Source organism: Ambystoma mexicanum, chromosome 12, assembly GCF_040938575.1.
Source record: "Ambystoma mexicanum isolate Mex_15411 chromosome 12, UKY_AmexF1_1, whole genome shotgun sequence".
Classification (NCBI taxonomy): Eukaryota; Metazoa; Chordata; class Amphibia; order Caudata; family Ambystomatidae; genus Ambystoma; species Ambystoma mexicanum.
The window spans coordinates 160459229-160482639 of record NC_090936.1 but is presented as its reverse complement, the minus strand read 5'-3'; the positions used below and the strand labels follow the sequence as shown (position 1 = coordinate 160482639).

General features: G+C 45.2%; 1 protein-coding gene across 2 annotated transcripts in view; it reads right to left on the bottom strand.

The window, feature by feature from the left end:
* The window catches only part of RAB3IP (RAB3A interacting protein), a 328509-nt gene that overhangs the window by 218707 nt on the left and 86391 nt on the right, over nt 1–23411 (bottom strand). For both annotated transcript variants that reach the window (XM_069628233.1, XM_069628234.1), the window contains exon 3: nt 10924–11182. In XM_069628233.1, coding sequence (XP_069484334.1) covers nt 10924–11182 — 259 coding nt within the window. The remainder of the gene's footprint in view (nt 1–10923; nt 11183–23411) is intronic.

The window sequence follows — 23411 nt, the reverse complement described above, 5'->3', positions numbered from 1 at the left end:
TTCACTTGAGGGGTTCTCCAAAGGGTGAAGAGCTCTAGAAGGACTTCCTGAGCCAATCCCACGCTTGAGAGACTGTGCTCTGCCGGCTCAAAGCATCTGCCACCGTTTTCATTCCTAGCCGGCTAGGTGAACGGCCGATAGAGAGATTCCTTCTTGCATTGCCCAAAACCAGAGCTGCATTGCCTCTCTGCACAGTAGCAGTGACCCTCTCTCGTTGAGATAATGCATGGCCACTGTGTTGTCAGTCATTATCACGACTTTCTTCCCCTGCACAGAGGGCAGAAATGCCATCAGCGCCAGTCTGATTGCCCTCAGATCTAAAAGGTTGATGTGTAGTCTGAACTCTGATGGAGACCAACGACCGCTGATTGTCAGATTGTTTGCATGAGCTCCCCACCCTGTGAGGGAAGCGTCCGTAACTACTGTGATCTCTGGCCATGGTTGCCAAAAGGGTTCTCCCTTCAAATTCTCCTTGCAGGCCCACCACAGGAGATGCTGTGTGACCTGAATAAGGTCGGTCATTCTGCCGGAGAACTATGACCATTGGGATCTAAGGGCCCACTGAAGGGATCTCAGCCTCTGGCACCAGGAAAATGCAGGATGCCATGATACCGAGCAACCTCAGAAAGTTGAAGGCTGGCAGACATTGTGCACGCCGAAATGTGTTGAGCCCTTACCTCGGGTGGCGAAGCTTTCGCCAAGGAAGTGTCGAGGAACGCTCCAATGAATTGAGGTTTTTGGGAAGGTATAATGTGGGACTTCTTGAAATTTTGTGAGAAGCCTAGCCTAGTGAGGGAGTGGCAGGTGCAGCTGAGATGTTCTAGAGCGGTGGTCTTCAAACCCCTAGTATCCCTAAAGGAGGTCTGGGGGTCCCACAGCTCTTTGAAAAGTGAGTACAGTGTCACTCTCAATAGTAAATATAGGCCGATATGCATCTAGGGGGGGCCCAGAAGTAATATTTTTACTCAAAGGGGGGCTCAGCAACAATAAGTTTACTCAAGGGGGGGGGGGCTCAGCACAAACATGTTGCTCTAGAGCCTGTTCGGGAGAACGAGCCCTGACCAGCCAATCGTCCAGGTAGTGATAGAAGGGAATCACTCCCCTCCTTAGATTAGCTGCCACCCCTACCATCAACTTGGTGAAGACCCTCAGGGCATAGGTGACCCCGAAAGGCAGCACACAAAACATAGTGAGAACTAACAATGGCAAATCTTAGATACTTCCTGTGCTTATGATGTATAGGCACATGGAAGTAAGCATCCAGAAAATCCAATAATACCATCCAATCCTGGAACTTAAGGGCCTGAAGGATCTGCGAAACAGTAACCATCTGGAACTTGTCCTTGCTGAGGAACTTGTTCAAGCATCTTAAGTCCAAGATGGGTCACAGTCCTTCGTCCTTTTTGGGGATTAGAAAATAATGAGTACCAGCTACAATTTCTCTCTACCGCAAGTACCAACTCCATTGCACCTTTCTCCAACAGGGTAAAGATCTCCAGTAAGAGAAGCAGATCCAGATCCTTCAAGTACTGGCCTTGTTTGGGGGGCAGGCCAGAGGTCTTTTTTGGAAAGGTAGGCAGGTTCCATGAGCAAGTGCCCAAGCATCGGAAGTAATACTTTGCCACTCTTCCAGATGCTGAGACAACCTGCCTCACACCACTGTCCTGTCAACTAAGCTCTCAAAGTGGTTTTAGTGCTGCTGTGGGTGCGGATGGCAAAAAGGTAGAGGTGTTGAGGCGATCCTGCCACCACGGCCTCGTGAACCACGAGGTTGTCTCCTCTGACCCCTTTGAGAGAGCTGCCCTTGCACTCTTCACACGGAGAAATAAAATTGAAAGACCTACACTCCTCCAACCCAGAGGAGTGGAATGGTCCTGCAGAGGTTGGTTATCACCACACTCAAGGACTTAGCAGCAGCCTTCTAAAACTGAAGCTTCTCCAGACTCATCAGCTTTTGACCTGAAAAGCTGAGAACCCTCAAAGAGCATATCCAGCACCCTCGCAAAGCATGAATTCTGCAGCCAAGCAAATCCCTTTGTCACTGTACCCACCGCCATGGCGCGACTAACAGTGTGCAGTGCCTAGCCCAGATTGCAAGGACTGGCATATGGCTCCTTGCCATCCTGTACAATGTTTAGGAATCCTTCGCTCTTCCCCCTCAGGCATGTGCTGTGCAGCCATCGCCACAACTTCCCATAGAGTATGAGAAAATGTGCCCAGGGCACAAGTAGAGTTAACCGCTTTCAATGCCATGCCTCCTGCAGAGAACACTCGCTTCCCAAGGGTGTCAAATTTTGTATCATCCCTGTCCGGTGGAACAGTGGGATGTGCAGCCCCCTTGGATGTTGAGGCTGCAGCTTGAACCACCAAACTCTTGTTGAAAAAGGTACTCCGCATCCCAAGAGGAAGCCTATATTTCTTGTTGAAATCCTTATTAACAGCTGGAGTGGTGTCTGGCTTTTTCCAACAGTCAAGCATATTTCTCACTGCTGTGTGGAAAGGAAGAAAAGGATCCTTTGGAGGACCCTTGTCAATGATGTCTGTTTAGTCATCCTGTTCAAACTCCACAGCAGTTCTACCCCTCCAAGGTATTCACTAACCTTTGACATCACTGACCCATAAGAAGCATCAGTATGCCCGGGGCCCTCAGATGTTCCAAACACCACCTATAGAGAAGTGTCCAGGCCCCTTGCATCCTTCAGTGTGTCTACTAGGTCTATAATTCTCAATTCCTCTCAGATGCGTTCCTCTGGAACATTTGGAGTGCCATATGCCAACCAAAGAGTGGGATTTGATCATCCTGCCCCTCATCCTCCTCCTATACGGAGATCATGGTACTGAAATAGTCCTTCTTAGCCAGAGGCTTAAAAGCGCTAGACGCTCCCGGCGAGGATGTCGAAGGATTCAACAATGTAGACTTCAAAGATCGAGACGTCGAAACCTTCGACAGAGCATGAGGAGAAGTTGCTGGCTTCAATGTGGTTTGAGGTGTCGAGTCTGACGACACCACTCGAGGAAACCTTCAAGGTGTTTTTGTCTGGGCTCCAAGACACGCAAACAGAACATTTCAATGACGCCCTTGTGAGATGCAATTGGGCAGGACCCTTTTTTTTATTTATATTGAAGGGGGAAGATGATTCCGCCTTCAAAAATGCCTCCAACATTTTTAGCCGGAAATCCTCCAGCTCAGCTTTTCAATCAGTTTTACTTCGAAAACATACCCAATTTGTATCGGGCACGGAGTCCGAGGAGGACGAGAGCGCTTCTGAAGTTGACTGCGCTTCATGGCCCCAGAGGAGAAATTTCTCTCAAACTTATCGTCCTAAGATATCATCTTCAACGGGGTGGTAGAAGAGGACTTGGGTGAAGGCCTACCCAGGGCGAGTTACCCCTTTAAAATCTTAACTGTCATCTACTGACAAGAGCCAGAGTCGTCGACCTTATGGGTCGTACCCAAACACCCGAGACATATCTGGTGCGGGACCGTGATAGACATCTTTGAGCCACAATCCATACATCTATTAAACCAGGTTTTCGGGGTACAAATTGTCGAGTAAACTCGATAATGCAATGAAAGCAATTGCTGAGGTGAGTGAATCGTTTCTAAGTGTAGCTGTGAGTAAAAATGGAACTGAGGCAACGGGTGCGGTGCGTGCTATTTATACCAACATCACGGTCAAAAGCGGAAAGAAGCCGCTGAGGGATCACAAGGTCGACATACGACACCCTCTGCTGTGAAACGTTTCTGACTATTTCAGGATATCTGAGTATATTAAAGATGAGGAAACGTGGCAGGACACTATCCATTAGAAAGACTTGTATCGGAACACTTCAAAAATAAGGAGGCCTGTGTGCATTACACAGAAAGTTCAGAGCTTTTATTCAAAATATGTTTGTCTTGTCATATTTGCGCTTAAGTTACTAAAGCAAAAAAGAATGCAGAAAATGGTGCAACACAAGTACAACAAACATTTCTAGAGCATCATATTTGAAATTAGGGCATGAAAAAACAGTTTTTCTGCACTAGATTAAAGTGATCCACAAGTGATATGCTGCAACAAATTACCAAAGGCACTCATACACTTGGTGTCAGTGATCAGCCCCTATTGTCCCATCTGCCTACCACGCAAACCTTTCACTCAGATGTACACGTTCCTGATCTACAAATGATACACCAGTGAAAAATGTATCAGAAAAACCACCAAAGGAATTTATTAAAATTGCTACGTATAACCCCCATGAACAAATATATCTTTAGAACAACTGGGTTCATTCAGAGTACTGCTTACAGTAACGTTATAAAATGTAAGGTCAAAATCGAGGAAATCAGATTCATCTTCATCAGTTTCACCTTTACTGTGCACAAGGCCCTGAAGAAGCTCCACTTGGGAGGGAACACATATAGCCCAATATGTTCACTGTTAGCTCATAAGCTTTATAATTATGTAGGTCCAGTTGCTATTCAAAATTAGAGGCTCACAAAAAAAAAAGCTATTATATATATATGACAATGCATTACTTACCTTAAAAGCATTTCTGATGGTTGTATCTGCTTAGATTCACATGCTGTGCATAGGTCCGACATCCAGTGGTCACTGCGGAGTATTGCATTTTGTTTTTCGTAGTCGAAAAGGGGACGTCGACAAGGCGTGTCTGTAACACTATCCCTATAGTGACGTGCGTTGTACCCACAATCCCTCACGCGTCGAGGTCCCTCTGTTTGTATTTTTCTGCCCTGAGGGAGCCTTCTAGACGTGAGTGAGTACAGAAAAGAGAGAAATATAGGAAAGGATGTCTATGTTCCTTCCATCCGAGCGGGGAGGAAGGGCGGGCGCATGTGAATCTAAGCAGATACAACCATCAGAAATGCTTTTACGGTAAGTAATGCATTGTCTTCTGATGTTTGTTAATCTGCTTAGAATCACATGCTGTGCATAGACTAGCGAGCAGTACCCGGAGTTGGCGGTGGGTTATGAGAAGGAACAGTAGAGAAAAGATGTCTTAATACTGCCTGTCCCACCTGGGAGTCAGATCTAGAGTGTGCATCTAGACAGTAGTGTTTTGTAAAGGTGTGTACAGAACTCCAGGTAGCCGCTTTGCAGATGGACTCAAGGGGAACATTTGCAATGAATGCTATGGAAGCCCCAGTGCCTCGAGTGGAATGTGCTCTTGGCTTGAAGGGTAGTTCTCTCTTAGCAAGAGTGTAACAGAGAGTGATGCATTGTACAATCCATCTAGATATAGTGGACTTAGAAACTGCATCTCCTTCTCTTCCTGCTGCCACCGAGACAAAGAGCTGATTAGTCTTTCTCAGTGTTCTGGTTCTTTCCATGTAGAACATGACAGCTCTGCGTACATCTAGTGTATGCAGACTTTTTTCTCCCAAGCTGGAAGGGTTTTGAAAGAACGTTGGTAGTTCTATAGACTGGTTTACATGAAATTTCGAGATGAATTTTGGTGCAAACCTTGGGTGTGTACGTAGAACCACCTTATCCTTGTGAACTGTTACGAAGGGGTCTAGTACAGAAAGAGCCTGTAGTTCACTTACTCTTCTAATGGAAGTGGTTATGCAGAAAGTGCCGCTAGGTGGACTTTAATGGAATTAAACACTAGACCTGAATCCAGTAAATGGGTCAAGTACAGAATAATGTTAGTGGCAGAGCAGTCAACCGGGTTGATGTTCTTACCTCTACACCAGATGACAAATCTTTTCCACTTGCTAGAATAGCAGTGGCGAGTATTAGGTTTTCTGGCTTCCCTGAGGATGTCCATACATCTCTGTGGGAGATGTAAATGTCCAAATTCTATGATCTCAGGAGCCAGGCTGCTAAGTTCATGGTCTGAGGGCATGGATGCAGTGTCCTGCCCTTGTCTTGTGACAGCATGTTTACGGGCAGGGAAGTTTCATTGGGGGAGATAGGGACATCTCCATCAAGTGAGCGAACCATGGCTGCCGGGCCCACATTGGGGCCACTAGTATCATGGTAACCTGCTCCTGGTGCATCTTGTGCACCACTTTGTTGAGGAGGGGAGTCGGGGGAAAGGCGTAAACAAATTTCCCTGACCATTGAATCGACAGACCGTTCCCCTTGGACTGGTTCTGGGGGTACCTGGAGGCGTAACTTTGGCATTGTGAGTTCTCCAGGGTTGCGAACAGGTCTATTTCCGGGAATCCCCATTGCGTGAAGACGTCTAAGACGATGTCTTCGTGCAATTGCCATTCGTACTCTTTGGGCAGGAGGAAGTCTCTGCTGAGTTTGTCTGCTAGCAGATTGAGTTCCCCTGGTACATGTTGTGATAGTAGGAACATGTTGCGTTTGAGAGCCCACTTCCATATATTCTGGGACAGCTTGGACAGTCCTGGAGAGTGAGTGCCCCCTTGCTTGTTGAGGTAGTACATGGCTGTGGTGCTGTCTGTGAGGACCATCACTGTCTTTCCTTGTAAGTGTTCCTGAAAGGCTTATATGCTTGGATGCTAAGCTCGGAGTCCACACTCCGTGAGCAGTCTGATGGGATAGGTGAGCCCCCCATCCTGTAAGGGATGCGTCTGTGGTTAGAGTGGCTTCCACTGCGGGTGTGGCAAAAGTTTTCCCTAATAACAGGTTTTCCTTTGTCCACCACCGTAGCGAGAGGACCAAGGCCTGCGAGACCACCACTAGATCGTCCCATTGTCTGCTGGCCTGACACCACTGGCTGTAAAGCCACTCTTGCATTGGGCGCATGAGCAAGCGCGCGTGAGGTACCAAATAAATACATGACGCCATCATCCCTAGCAAGCGCATTGCTTTGCGTACCGTCACCTCTCGACCTGCCACATAATAGGGGATCTGAAACAGCATGTTTTGGACCCTCTCGTTGGAGGGGAAGACGAGGCCGTTCTTTGTTCGAATTAGAGCCCCTAGGAATTGTTTGATTTGGCTGGGGTCTAAGCTGGACTTCTTTTCGTTGATGGAGAAGCCCAGTTGGGACAAAAGGTCTATGGTCTTTTGGGTATTGGAGAAGCATGTTTCGTAAGAATCCCCTGTTATGAGCCAGTCGTCGAGGTAAGGGTATACCGGGATGGATAACCTGCGCAGGTGGGCCGCTGCCACTGCCAGTACTTTCGTGAATACCCTTGGTGCAGATGCTATCCCGAAGGGTAGTACTCTGAACTGGTAGTGTTTGTCCTCTATCTTGAACCTGAGGTATTTTCTGTGCGCTGGCAACATTAAAATATGAAAGTATGCATCTTTCATGTCTAGTGTTGTCATGTAATCCCCCTGTGATAACAGTGGGATTACTTCCTGCAAGGTCACCATACGAAACTTTTGGGGTTTGACAAACTTGTTCGCTGGGCGCAGATCTAATACAGGGCGCATGGTTAAATCCTTTTTGGGTACAAGGAAGTACACTGAATAAATACCTTCTGTTACCTGAGATAGGGAGACAGCCTCTATAGCTTCTTTTTTCAGTAGCTCTTCTACTTCTTGAAGAAGAATAGTGAGGTGTTCCGGTGTCATGCGTCGGTTCCGTGGGGGTCTGTATTTCGGGGAACCGTTGAATTCGATGCAGTATCCGTGGGCTATGGTGGATAATACCCAGTGGTCTGACGTTATTCCCTCCCATGCTGAAAGGAACGATGTTAGCCGGCCCCCGACCGGTGATGCATGGGAGGGGACCCGAATCTTCGGGTCATTTGTTGGTATTGGGCGTGGGACCTTTGGGGCTGGAGCCGCGACCTCTTCCTTTGCCACGACGTTGGCCTCTTTGACTGAACTGGGTGCTTTGGTTAGAGGGCCAGTTGGTAGCAGAGTAAAATTGCTGTTGGCCTTGCTGCTGGCGTTGGCCACGAAAGGAGCGTCTATTGCCATAGCTGCGTCTGTTAGGTGGCCTAGAAATTTGGTCAAGAGTCTTGATGGTATCAAACTCTTTCTTCGCATGTTCTAGGGCCTCATCAACTGCTTTCCCAAACAGATGTGTTTGTTCTATGGGCTTATTTATCAGGGAAGCCTGGGTTTCCGGCTTAAATCTCGAATTGCGCAGCCAGACATGGCGTTTGAGAAGTATTCCCTGAACCAGGGAACGGCCAGCCGTCTCTGCGGCATCTAAGGAGTGCTTTACGATGCCCTGGTTTACAAGAGTTCCCTCTGAGATTATAGCTAGCAGGCGTGAACGCAGGGGTTCTGGTGCGTCCTCTGCTTCGCTGCGCAGCTTGCTCCACTGTGCATCTGCGTAGCTAGCTAGTAGGGAATTGTTATTTGCAATCCTAGTTGAGAAGGCGGCGGAGGTCGTGATTCTCTTCCCAAGTGCATAGAGCTTCTTGCCCTCTTTGTCAGGTGGTGCCTCACTAGTGGATACTGGTACCCCTGCTCTTTTTCTTGTATTAGTAACTACAAGGGAGTCCGGAATAGAATGTCCCCTGATGTACAAAGGGTCAGAGGACGAAGGGCTGAAGAGCTTTTCTATCCGAGGGTTGACCCCTCTGACTAAGGCCGGATTGGAAAGGGAAGGAGTTATTCTTCTCCTTATAGAAGCCAGGAGCGGAATAGACTGACTAACCGGGGCTTTTTCTTTAATAACTTTTTCTACAAAGTCTATGTCCGGAAGAGTCTCCCCTGTGTCTATTTCAAAATGCGCTGCTGCCTTGCGCAATAGTGCATTAAGTGAAGGTTGGTCATCTATGGGGGATGTGTTTCCAATAGGTGAGTCCTTGGGAGGAGAAGGGTGAAAGACATCAGGGTCTGAGTGCACTGATGGGGATTGCCAAGGCTGCACTGATGGGGATTGCCAGGGCTGTGAGGTAGCTGTATCTTCTTCAAAAGCTCCTGCACTAGTGTAAGGGTCTTCTTCAAACCCCTCTTCCTCATGTTCTTCCTCTCCACCCAAACACTCCTCATCTTCCTGGAGGTATTGCTCCTCTTCAGTGAGGTCATATGCGTCTGTAGAAGGGGGAAACAGCCTAGGAATCTTGACCCTAGGGTCATCCTGGGTCCATTCTCTTGGTCTTTTGGGTGTGGGTGGGTTTTGGCTACCCAAAAACCTTTCCATTTTCTCCATACAAGAATGGAGTCTTTCAAGGGTCTCATGGGGAACCCCTGAATAGTCTAGCGGGGGGAAATCAGTGTTTTCACCTTCCAAACGCTTAGAACGCTCCCACAACGTCGACGTAAGGTTTCCGTCGCCCTCAGAAAAGCCCTCCGGTAGTTCAGAAGTGCCCTTAGATGAAGGGGGCAGTTCCTGGCTACTCTTGTGCTTTTTCGGCGTTTCTATATCTTTTGGTGCGGTATTCGACGTCTGTTTCGTCGTCCGCTTACGTTTGTCTTCGGAAACAATTCTCGCCAGGCTCTCGACAACGAGTTCGTCAGTAGAGGGTTCTGGAGTCGACGTTGCCTGCGTTACGCGTTGTTTCTCGGCGGCCGCTCTATGGAGCGTTACGTCGGATGTTTTTGAGGTAGCGCCCGTGTTAGATGAAAGCCCAATCGCTGGTCGCGGCTGCGTTTGCGGGTGGGGCTTGAGACCCTTACGGTCTGAGGTAGACGCCGGAGTGCCCTGCGTCCCCTTCGGCGCTGATGGATCCTTCGTCCTCGACGAAGAAGAGCCGTGGGTTGTGTGCTTAGGCCTATGGGGTCTGTGTGCGTCCTTGTCGCCGGGGTGTTCATCCCCATAAGCAGGGCGTGAGCCGAGCCCGTCGGGGCCGGGGACGGACGTCGTGGAGCGCGAGCGCTCCTTCTGGGGGTTAATGACTTCCGTAACGGACGTCGAGTTATCACCCTCCTCGTCACTTTCTGTAACAGCGGCGTCGGGTGAGGAAACTGACTTCGACATAGCGTAGTCCGCCCACCTCTTAACTTTCCGTTCTTTAAGAGTTCTTGGTTTCAAGAGCTTACAGGCCGCGCAGCTGTCCTCTTTATGATCGAGGGGCAAGCAACGATTACAGAGCTTGTGTTTGTCCTTCCAAGTGTATTTGCCCCTACAGCGTGGGCAAAACTTAAACGGTGTCCTCTCCATAGCTGAGGCAATAAAAACTGGTGATAACAACCCCAAGGGAGAGATAGGGGAGAAAGAAAGACATTCTCGACGAGAAGATAAAAGTTCGAACCCCCACTCTCCCTACTGTATGTTGGCCGGCGAGGCCTGGCCACGTGTTCGGCAGCGCCGAAGGATCTCCTCCGTCTCTTCCCCTCCGTCGAAAACTTGCTCGGCGGAGAAACAGCTTCACAGCTAACGTCGAGGGGAGGGATCTTTAACAATAGGTATAAATTAAGGACCGAGTTCCGTAGTAAGTGTTTTGCAATGTCTCTCCAGGAGCTCCGCGTAAGGCGACCATAAGCTGGGCGGAAAAAAACAATCTGAGGGACCTCGACGCGTGAGGGATTGTGGGTACAACACACGTCACTATAGGGATAGTGTTACAGACACGCCTTGTCGACGTCCCCTTTTCGACTACGAAAAACAAAATGCAATACTCTGCAGTGACCACTGGATGTCGGACCTATGCACAGCATGTGATTCTAAGCAGATTAACAAACATCAGAAATATAGTTATCACGCATGACATAAAATTACCATGTAGTGTTGGCATTTTGAATCACCACTACCTTCAATATAATAATTTATAGCTCATCTCTAGCTTAAACAGTCAGAAAGTTATCTAAAATGGTCCAAACCCCTTAATGATAAAACCACTAGGGTTATATATAGCTGAGTATTTGCTGCATGTTTACCAGAATTGCATTTACCAGTATACAGGGCACAATGCATAACTTTCACATGTTTCAGGATGCTCTTCTGGAAGGGTATATATTCAAGAGGGTGCAACTGAAGGAAATACTCCAGGGGAAGAAACACAACTAGTATGTTACACAAGGTTTCCATGCAATAAGTCAGCGCATTTTCATAAAGAACGGAGAAATAAAACTAAACGCATCAAAGTTCAACATGTACCTGTTGAGCTTTAGCAAGCTCCTCCTTCAAGCGTTCGTAGCCCTTTTCTCTCACTTCCAGCACAGACGGACTCCTTAAGTGAGACAGGCTGTCTGTGCTAAGTCCAAAAGCATCGTCCGCTCCATTCAAAGTATCGACAACTGTAGCCCCCTGCAAGAACTCTCGCTCTGCGCGATGGCTGTCCTTCCTGCTCCGGCATTTGGGGGAGCAGGCCTGACCGCCAGAGCTACAATGAAGTCCGGTGTTGTGGACGTCGATGCTGTAAAAATACAAATAATATCACTTTTAAACAAGCGGAATAACAAGGCTACTTCTTTTCAGAACCACAGACTTTGCTATGAACTGCTTAGCTCAACATATTTCTGATGTATAGTGTTTCTTATACTTTTTGACAATAAGTTGGTAAATTGGCCTAAAAGGTCAGCTTGGTTGCCAAAAACAACCCCATACATCGAAGCACATGAAAACTTCGTAGCTGGGAGGATTTGTGTTTTAATATGTAGCACGTGCGTTAATTTGTCCATGTACAGATCATTTACTTTTTCCTCACTCATGCAAACGTACCACCTGGAATTCGAATTAGTTTCCCTCAGAAAGGATTCATCCTAAGGGAGGGTGTTTTCGACACACCACTGGTACCTTTCTCTGAAAGACACCAACTAATTATAGCTGCAGTGCCTACAATTTACCAAACATTCTGCATGGTTGTATTTGAGCACAGGGATAAGCAAGTGTTGTGAGCACAAGGGTTTCCTCAATTTTTTAAGGGGGCTGTGGTATGTGAGGAGAGATACAGCAGAACAAAACGTACATATACCACTAGCTACCCACTTCTAACACACCGAAAGGTGGCTACTTGTCAGAAATTTACCTCACAGTAGGAATTTCATAGGATTATATCTCCCACCATAGACAAAGAAATGTGTTTAGCATATTTTAATTATTATATCAAACAACATGGTAAAACAACATAAAAAACCTATTTCCAGCGTTCGTTATTTATAGAAACACAAATGGGCGGAAGAAGCAGACACCAAAACATTTGCAATGTACAATTTGCGTGATGTTAGTAATGGTGTATTTTGATCGCATTTTCAATTATACAACAACATGGTATAATAGCTTCAACATTTGAATATGTTTCTAGGGAGAAGGACAACACGGTTGCAGTTTAAAGCTCGTCAGTAAAGTCCAACGCCCCGTCTTCAGGACGCGATAGGTTAAAGAAACACGTTACACTGGCAACATGGCGCCTATTTGTCAGTGTAGTGACCTAAAAAGATAAATAAAAATTGTTTTACTCAAACATGATAAAAACGGTGATGGTGGTGTTCGTGTGCATACAAAACAAGTAGCCAGGTTGCTAACCTTAAAAGTGATTTCTTTTGGTGTGATGGGCAAAGCGATTGCATGAATCAATTTAATTGAGGCGGCAGACCAGTCCGTCTTAAGAATTCAAGCTGTAAATCAATACGTAAATTTATTTAGATTTTTGTTGTAACAAGTAACATATTCAACCAACAATAGTTACATTTTCATATATGAATCAATCATATTTACCACTTTATGTGTAAGGCAGGGATTATTGTTTCAAGTCCTGCAGAGAAATTTCAGTAGTGTACCGAGTTTCTATGGTATTCCGGATACTACATGTCCCATAATGCATCATGGAATCTAAAAGAAATGCGAAAAGCCTTTCAATTTCACAGGTTTCACCTGATTTGCGTTTCTTTCAAGCATTACTGAAATTTCTCTGCAGGACTTGAAACAATAATCCCTGCCTTACACATAAAGTGGTAAATATGATTGATTCATATATCAAAATGTAACTATTGTTGGTTGAATATGTTACTTGTTTCAACAAAAATCTAAATAAATTTACGTATTGATTTACAGCTTGAATTCTTAAGACGGACTGGTCTGCCGCCTCAATTAAATTGATTCATGCAATCGCTTTGCCCATCACACCAAAAGAAATCACTTTTAAGGTTAGCAACCTGGCTACTTGTTTTGTATGCACACGAACACCACCATCACCGTTTTTATCATGTTTGAGTAAAACAATTTTTATTTATCTTTTTAGGTCACTACACTGACAAATAGGCGCCATGTTGCCAGTGTAACGTGTTTCGTTAACCTATCGCATCCTGAAGACGGGGCGTTGGACTTTACTGACGAGTTTAAACTGCAACCGTGTTGTCCTTCTCCCTAGAAACATATTCAAATGTTGACGCTATTATACCATGCTGTTGTATAATTGAAAATGCGATCAAAATACACCCTTACTAACATCACGCAAATTGTACATTGCAAATGTTTTGGTGTCTGCTTCTTCCGCCCATTTGTGTTTCTATAAATATCGAACGCTGGAAATAGGTTTTTTATGTTGTTTTACCATGTTGTTTGATATAATAATTAAAATATGCTAAACACATTTCTTTGTCTATGGTGGGAGATATAATCCTATGAAATTCCTACTGTGAGGTAAATTTCTGACAAGTAGCCACCTTTCGGTGTGTTAGAGGTGGGTAGCTAGTGGTATGTGTATTTGAGCACAGGCTGGGCCAAGTCTAGTGCGGGAGCATCTCACATCCCTTACGTGCATACGTAACAATGCAATTTAATGATGCTGCAGGGTAACAACTACAATGCAGGATATTGCAACAATGTGAAACCTTTTGCAATAACAGGGGCATGTAATTATGGGCCACCACACTAGGCAGAGTGCATTCTGAAATGTGTACCACAATATGATGAGGTCTAGCCGCAACAGAGGAACGAGAAAGCAAATCTTGGGCAAGTCCACTTAATTGCTAAGTCAGGTTGTACCACATGGCTTCTGGTAGACAGAACAAACGTACATGCAAATAAAATAAAAGAAGAAAATAGATAGCACAAGAGTTGGAGAGGTTATTTTTAAGAAAATAAAAATAAAGGACAGGAGCATATTCGGCATCCACCTTAGTAGCTTGAACCCCAGCACTCTCTATATCGAAGTCGAGAGGCTGAAAGATGTTTCCACACACCAGTAGAATGATGCCAAAAATCAATTTTTCAGAAAAAAGTAGTTCATGGCTCAATTTCTTGCCAATATCGGTTTAGTTATTAGTCTGTGCAGAAACTGTGGGGCCAGTGTATAACGCCCGGGTTGTGGTCTCATTTCTATTGCTGAGACCGTAGAATCAGGAAGACGAGAGACCTGTGTCCGTTTCAGACGCAGAACAAGAAGAGGAGTTGCGTCTGAATGTATGGCAGTTAAGTACTCCTTCAAGAAGAAATTATTAAAGTGCAGCAGTAAGAACACTCTGTAGTCGACCAACCACGCTACCAGCATTCACCAGAGAACAAAGGCAAACCACTGTATTGGTGACAGTGCAACATCAAGTAGCCCAAGACACTACACTTTTAGGCTTTGGGCATCTCCTCATTGTCTCTGCAGTTTAGAAGTAGACCACACTGTGTTAAGCTGTACTGTCCTGAAGAAAGCCCTGAGGGAACAACATAAATGTAAACTGGAAGCGACAACAGTTTACTTCTGAGCTGGAAACACAAGAGTGTCGACCAATATAGCTTACCTATGACCAACACAATCACACTGTTTACTAATCACACTGTTTTTGTGCTGTAGTTAGGACAGATTCTGTGAAAAATATACTAAGCACATGAGCTGTGCTACCGTATGACCTATTATGTGTTTTAATACTTGCTTTGTAATATTAATGGTGAATACATTTTGTTTTATTAGTTAATGACTGTTTCCTGATCAAAGCGACAGGGGAATTCATGGCTGTTGGCTACTACCTCTACCATAATGTGTGGAAGGGTGGGGGAGCCTGTACTCAACTATGTGTATATGATCTATCCCCGACAAAGATATGAATTACACAGGAATAGCTTGTTGCGATGGGCATTAGATCAGGTCTCTACCACTTAGACCAGGCCAGGAAAGAGCCATCCGGCTCTTCATCCAGCCCTGCATGAAGGAGTACCCTTCTATGAGGGATAATCGCCATCATAGACAAGCTCATTTCCCTCCAATTGCACAAAGACCGACTTATGGAATTGGATGAAAGTTTCACACACCGAAGAACATCTAATTTAGGGCATGAATGATCGTGTTGCTTTCTAACTTGGAGATTTAAAGAGAACATGCAGGTTGGAAGAAAAAAAAACGTTTACATACGCCCAATACGAGTAGCACCGATGTACCTTTGGTCCCCCCCTCAAACCCACCATCCCCCACCCCCCATGTTCCCACAATCGTTTGTGGTTATTTTAAGGAACACTGTGTCCTTTTGGTAGAATTCACACATTTTTAGCCAAGTGCCAGCTATAAGCCAGAATTATTGCATTAGACTACAGATAGGGAGATTTGGCATATGAGGAGGGACACAAAGCTTGGGTTTATAGTGAAAAGACAGAAAAAAAAATCTCGAAAAAAATGTAAAAAAAAAAAAAACACCGAAATGGGGGGGGGTTCCCCCCAACCCCCCTTTTTTCATTTTTTATTTTACCCTTTTTTTTTTTTACTTACCTGACCCCAAAAATACATATAAATAAATTTAAAAAATCAATTTCTTTTTGAGATTTTTTTTTGAGATTTTTGTCATTCGATATTTTTTTTCGGCCTTTTGACTGACCACCCAAAGCTTGTAGGCGTTTGGTTTTTTGCCAACAAATTCACTGCCCATGGCCATGCTAATCCCTATGACCATTCCCATCCAGTGCATGCCGCTGCCTGCCCAAAACACCTCCTCAAGGGAATTCTTTGAGCTCACTCTAATCAAGCCTTACCAATACACGCTCAAAACGGTCTTCTGATGTGCTCCAGATAAGATTTGGAAGTATTTTACTCCGTATTCTTTAAAGTTGGGAGAGGAACAGATTTTTTTTTTTAGGGAGTAAAAATAAGTCCAATTCCCAATGAGAGGATTTTTTTAAGCAAGTAAAATATGATTTAACTGAAGAATGGAAATGTGTTTGTATTAGCCGGTCAAGTGGCACAGCGAGTAGAGCGCCCGCTTTGACACCCGTGCAGAGCCTGTTAACGCAGGTTCGAATCCCGGCGGGGCCAAACTCAGCCTTTCATCCTTCCGAGGTCGATAAATGAGCACCACACACCGTGGGTAATAATAAGCAGCGCTCAGATACCTGTGGGTTTGTAGCGCTATATAAAAGCCTAATTATTATTATTATTATTAATATTTATTCGCACATAGTTATTCAAGCACATTAAAAGATCATTTACTTCTTCCAATCAGGCAGTCAGAATAGTAGTTTCTTCCGGTGGTCCTACGTGCACTACTGGTCCAAACATATCCATGGAGCAGTGAGGGTGAAAGCAGGGGCACAATATTCTACATGCCTTTTTCCTGTTTGTTGGGAGTATTTTTACTCTCTATTTTTATTTTTTGGGCGAATTTGCCAACTTTTTAGTGAGTAAAAGAGGCCGGGTGGTTTTCTGAGAGTTAATTACTTAATAGGAGCTGTAAACACGACACTGGTGTAATAAAAATGTCTTCCTTCAGTCACTCGATTTATAAGCATTGTTTTGAAACCCCCACGCCCTGAAACCTCCTCCCCAAGTAAAGATACTGCATGGTGTGACAGTATTCAGAATGCCATGATCCTCAAAATTGACTCACTAAAAAAGAAAATACTCACTAAACAAGCTAGACTTACTCACTCATGCCCAGCCACATACGTGCCTACCACTACCACCCCAGGAATTACATTGTTCAGCTTCCATAACATCTCCCCCCCCCAAAAAACAATAACATCCTAAGAGTCCTTAAGCCATCTAGATGCAAATGGGACGTCTTCCCGGCCCCTGTGATCAAATAGTGCGCTCAGGTTCTAGAGCCGTTTATCGTGGCTGCCAGCAACGCCTCCTTCACTACTGGTGTGGTTCCCTCCAGCCTCAAGGAAGCCAGGGTACTCTCCCCCTCACCCCCCCATCCCCTCCTAAAGAAATCAACACTCGACCTGGCCTCGCCCAACAACTATCGGCCTATTACCACAGTCCTCTTCCTTCTAAAAATACTTGACAGAGCGGCCTACATACACATACGCCTTTTAGAAACAAACCATATTCTGGGAACTCGCCAATCTGGTTTCCGCCCAGGGCATGGGACGGAGTCAGCACTCCTAGACTTGAAAAATCAGATGGATGAGTTCAGGGATGAAGGGAAACCTGCCCTGTTGCTCCTCTTAGACTGGTCTACTGCATTCGATTTAGTCGACCACAGCATAATATGCCACCACCTTACATCCTTAGCCTACTTCTCTCACGAAGCAGCATCGTGGATAGCCTCCTTCCTTGAAGGTAGAGTAATGAAGGTATTTGCTGATACCGCCTGCGCAGCACCATCTCCTATTTACTGTGGTGCACCCCAAGGATCTTGCGTCTCGCCAACTCTCAACAATATATTCACTAAGCCCCTCTTTGACCTCCTAGACTCTCTTGGTATAGCCTACACAAACTACGCTGATGACACACACATTCTCTTTCCCCTCTCCAGCTCCTACATTGACAACACTGCTAGACTAAGCTCCACTTACGCTGCTGTACTGAAAAATAATCGACCCTCAGTACTCAGCCCTTAACATAGATGGAGAAACTGAAATCGGAGAGCCATTGATCAAAACACTTGGTGTATACCTCAACGCCACTCTCTCCCTAACCTGTCAAGTCAATGACATAACCTCATCAACAGCCTACACAACTAAACTACTGAACGCCGCTAGACCATTCCTCTTCAGCAACAGTTACCTGACGATTGGCCAGGCTCTAGTGGGTCCTAGGCTAGACCACTGTAAAGTCCTCTTTACTGGGACATCGACCCAAAATATAAAGAAACTCCAGACTATTCAAAATAATGCCCTACACACCGCTATAAACATTCCCAGATCAGAACACATCTCGGAGCAGCTCAGTGGCTACCTGTCTGCAAAGGAATTGCGTTCAACATGCTCTCTATTACCCACAAGTGTCTTTCCAAATCTGCCCCGCCATACCTGGTGCAGAAAATCAACAAGAGTCACTCATCCAGGCCTACCAGAACCCCATGGACTCACAGATTGGTCCAGCCGGAGTTCAAACGTGCCAAAGCTGGTGTTGCCAGATTCCCAGTCATTGCTGCAAAGCAATGGAACTCTCTCCCACCTGAACTAAGAGGGGAGCAATCTTACTGGGCCTTCCACAAAGTCTTAAAGACATGGCTGTTTATCCAATCGGCTGCCCCTGTCATCTGCTGTGATCGATTGGACCCTGATGTAACCACCTTTGTACTCTCTTGCAACCACTATGTATGCTGATGTTGTTCTTTGGCCTCTGGGCTTCATGTAATTGGTTCTCACCAAAAACTCAGATGCCTCAGGGCTTGTGTGCGCTATACAAATGGAAAAATAAATCAAATTATGTGTTCTTCACTGAAGCCCAGTTAATAACGGGCATTAGCAAAGCCAACAGTGTTTGACTCTTGTATAGGTATTAGGCATATGATGGCAGTGCCATGCCTAGATAAATCTCACCATTTTGCACCTACTACCAACAATGGTCATTTAACACCAATAAAGCAGTGCCTGGCAAGTGCCATTCCCATGCCTACACAAAAACCCAAATTGTTGGTATTGGCAACGGTAGTTTATTTTTTAACAACATCCTGAGATGAAGATTCCCCACCCCCATTCCAAATCCCTTGATCTTGGCCCTTTTCAGTATCCATAGACTACATTTCTAATTTCATTTTTCCACAGAGTTTGCAATTTTGTTTCACCAACACAACATTTGCAAATCTGCCGAGGCCACATATTCGTGCCTATACTTGCTGGACACAAAGGGAGACTTCTAATCCTTTAATTCCGGCTAGAAGTAAAATATGTGTTGCAAGCTACAAGCCAGGCAAGAAAAGTCACTTGCCCCCTCAATTTTTCACATATTCGCAGCACGCCAGTTTTTACTCACCAAGATTCAATTAGCATTTGTTAATTGCTAATGGCAATTGCACATTTTGAGGTCTGATGCCAGAGGAGTTCATGCCACAGTGGTTGTTAGTTGACTAATTCCATTGTATGGGATCCTGGTTCTAGGATTGGCTAGGAGCTGAAAGCACATATCACATGAAGATTGTTTTCATCCATTAAATAAACTATGAGGAAATAACAGTTTACCATGGGGTTTGTCATCAAGCTTAAGAGCTGCAGCAATTCAACACACTCCACCGTTTTTGAAGTATATCTCCAGAGCTTCTGTCTTGTATTTCCTTTTCACTATGGATTCTTTAGGCCAGCAGGGAGTTAACCCAATCCCCGGGCCTGACGAGATGGGCCCTTGCCCAAACCAGTCAACCACAGCAAGTAAGTATGTAACAACAAAGAACGACACCCCCATGCTTGATTCACAGAACATTGTCATAGTCAGAAGCAGGGTCTCACAGTTGTGCACTCTATGCCAGAACTTACCTTACTTAACATTCACTCAGAGGGTGTTAAGGGAGTTTTCCTAAAGCCCACTTGAGGCAAGCCTCTATAAAACGATCCTTTGGTATACAGGTCCCCAACTCATAGTGGAAGTCTGTACTACCCAGAGGATCTTGGTAGAATGGCAGAGCAGCCAGGTTTATCTTATGTGGAGGATGTGAGCTGTAGGCAAGTACACTGAACCCAGTAAAAACAATAGTCCAAACAACTCTTACACAGTAAATGTTATATTAAAAATATGCATGTATTCTTTTTAACACAAAGGAAGGTAGATAAATACTGTTTCACTTAACCAACACATAGGAATTATTAGCAATACTTTTGAGAGGTGATTGGTTCAATAGTAGTGGCTGGCGGTTGCATTTGTTACAGAGAATGACACTAATGACAGTTCTACCGTATTAACGCACACTCACATTGATGTATAACATATACAGTAATTGTATAACAAAACCACATCAAGTAAAGTCTGTAGGAAGGAAAATAGTTGGTTACACACACTTTAGAAAATCTTTACATTGTAGTGACACGTTTTCAAGGCTCCTGCTTTTTTAAAGTCCAATCCCTAACTATACCAAAAAGTCAGTGCAAGAGTGGAACCAAAGTCTTATGTAGCAAACGAACGGGTAATGTTCTTCAGGATACTTTAGTCACACAAATAGAAACGTCTAGCAATACAACACAAAGAAGGGTGGCCCTGCAGAAGGCCTCCCCAATAGGACACAAGCTGTCTGGCCTGGGCCAGAGTTAAGGTAGATACCTCTTCACATAATCCTGTCACACTGGAGCGACTCTTCGACTTAAAGCAAGTTCTACCTTTAGCCCCACAGTATCTTAGGATAGAAGAAGCAAACATAGCTGGATTCTCTCCTGTGAAGCAGCGATGGACCCGGTCTCTGATTCCTCAGTCTGGTGATGAAAGGAAGGACTCTGAATGGGATATCACAGCAGCAGTTGCGAGAGAGAACCCTTGGTACAGATTTCTTCTGGCTCCTTGGTCAGTCTGCGGTTTTGGTGCCTCTATCAGCTCCAACAAAGGACGGTTATCATCTGGTCGATCTTCGATTCTTCAGTGCTGCACTCTGGTGAGGGGACTTAGATGAGTGGGATTGTGCGTCTTGAGGTCTGACTGGAGCTCACCAAAGTTCTGGACAGATTCCGCCTTGTAAAGACATTGCACTGCAAATGAGTCAGAGGTCTGCTGGTATTTGCGGTCTGCAGTTCTGGAAAGACACAGCACTTCGGAAGAGGACTCTATTTGTAGTTCACCTCAGGGCTGGTTGGTCGCACCAGCCAGTTGGAAGGAATCATCCTCTTCTGAGCTCCTCGGTCAATAAGAAAACTCAGACAACACTGCAGTGGTCGCTTCATGGTTACTGGAATGGTCTGCAGGCGTCTATGGTCGTCTTCAGCTTCGGATCTTCTGTTCCAGTGGTCAACAAGCCTTTCACCACAGAACCTCACCCGTTATTCAGTTGTCCCACTCACTCCTCTGCAAACTCTCTCAACATTAACTTGTTGCATTCAGGCACTCTGGCAAACAAAGGACAGGGGAGGGAAAATCTCCTCCTCCACATGGACACCCAAAGGTTCCCCCCAAGCAAAAAAAAACACACACACACACACACACACACACGCGCACGCACGCACGCACGCGCGCGCACACACACGCACGCACGAAAAGGGCTAACCAAAGACAACCACTTGAAAAATGGCGAAAAATGAAAGGAGCCAGCATGTTAGAAAATAGGTAACCCTATTGTGCACAACCGAGACTGTGAATACAGTCGGCAGTAAAATAAATAACACAAAGGTTGGTAGGACAGGTCCACTGCCGCCAGCCATAACTGTAGAATTGTAGGGTTGTCAATGTGACTAAAGTCACTGGAGCAGAGAAAAGGGGGATAGTAGGTATACCCTTAAGACTTCACATGAGGTGGTGTGTTTTAATCACTTCTAGTATAATGTTTTAGGAAGGATACAAAGTATCCTTCTATCCTTAAGAACAGTAATGTTAAGGATAGTGAAAGAATCTCAAAAGGAGAACCCAAAGGGTTCCCCCCAGCAGCACTGCGCATAGGGTGGTGTGTGCTGCAAACGTTAAACACAGATGCCTTTAAAGGGATATGGAGGAAAGCAGACTCCATGGTAAAGATAAAACACAAAGAACCGAGTTCCAACAGTCACAGGGGGGGGGGGGACCTCATTCAGGTCAGAAAGAAGGGTCCAGAAGTCCAGCAAAAAGGGTTGGGGCTCTCAATAGGAGAGGGGAGGGGAGGGGATGAAGCATAACAATGATAGATCTCCCTAACAGATGGCCATGGCTATAAACTCTATTAACCAATAGCTCAGGGACAACATGCTCGCCTTGGAAGCAAGACGACGTAGAGCAACACAGGTTTGATCCCCGGGTCAACGCTTAGAAACCTCTGGGCATTAACTGTGTTATAAATAACCAATTATATAATTATATGTATATATAATTATATATTATAAGCTCCACCTGGCACTGAACCATCTGACTTTTAGGAAACGACTTAAGATTTAGCTTTTCAACCAAACACTTTGAAAGAAATGAAATATTATAGCAGCCAACCAAGAGCTGGGCACCCAGAACTTGGGCTAATTCATGAGGAGCAATTTTTTAAACTCTTGTCACTAGCATCTCTGGTAAACCAATCTGATTCATGGATCCTCTGCTGTGAGACACTGGTTCTCACCTTAATTTTAGAGAAATCTACAATCAAGAGACAGGACGCAACAACACCCGCACTCCCCTCCCCCTCTCATATGGGTAGCATGTTTTCATGTAATTGTGTTTATATCATGGTATACCAAGCAATTTGACAGGTTATCAATTTCTTTGCATTTGAGATTTGTACTCCTGACGAAGAGGCCAGTTTAAACAAAAAACATTAAATACGTTAAGCTATTCAGCATTTGTCACTCCATAGAAATACTCCATCACAGAGCAGGCTTCCCTTCCTCGTAGTCAGAACAAGAGATCTAGGGAAGGGTGGAAAATTGAAAATCTGGAAAATGACATTCACTTAAATAGGGTCAACTTGCCAGCTGCTTCGAGTGAAGAGTCAAGATATCCCCAAATCCAATCAGACCACAAGAGCACCCCTTCCCTACCACCAGGGGAAAATGCCATGGACTTCTTATTTATTTATTACATTTATATAGCGCCCAAGGGTATTGAGGCGTTGTTACTTTTACAGGGAACTTGGTTACAGGGATGGTAAAGTTTGGAGAAGCATTTGCAGTTTAGTACATAGATACATTGGTGTGCAATGTGAAGGTAGGGTTGAGGGTTACACATTATGCAAAGAGAATAGTTTTCATGGCCTTGCGGAAAGAAATGAGGGAGGCTTCGCCCCGGAGGGTAGGAGTGTGGCTTATGAACCACATGCCCTGTTCTCAGCGGACATGAGGCAAGCTACCCCAGGAACCGGTCCTATGCGAAGAGAGACAGCTCCTGCAGTCCTCTCAGTCAACAGGGCTACAGACAGAATTTTAGAGGCTGAACACCCCGCCCCCTACCTTCCCCCTACCTCTAATCAGGAAGCAACAGGGATTGGATACAAACCTCCAACCTGTCCATGCAAAAAGAGCAAGCAGGGAAAATTACAAAAAGTCAACAGAAACCCCAAAATCACCCACTATTAACCCAGCTTACCTTGGAAAAAGCACCACGACAGAGAGGTAGAACAACGTGCTGCTTACCAAACAAAATACTGGAAGCATTCAGAGGAATTTCCAAATCACCACGAGCCCTTTAAAGTCTTCCTTCTCCAATCTAGGGGATAAAATACTCAATCCAAATAAACCTGCTGCAGAAAAGCACCAGTCCATCCCAACCAATCAGACTCTGCACCTGACCCAGGCCCTACATAAAGGCCAGTTCTCCTGGAGCAGCAGGTTGGAGAAAGGAAGCAGTATGAATTTTCGTTTATAAATTCATGAACTTATAAACGAAAATTGATATAAAAGGAACAGTTGAC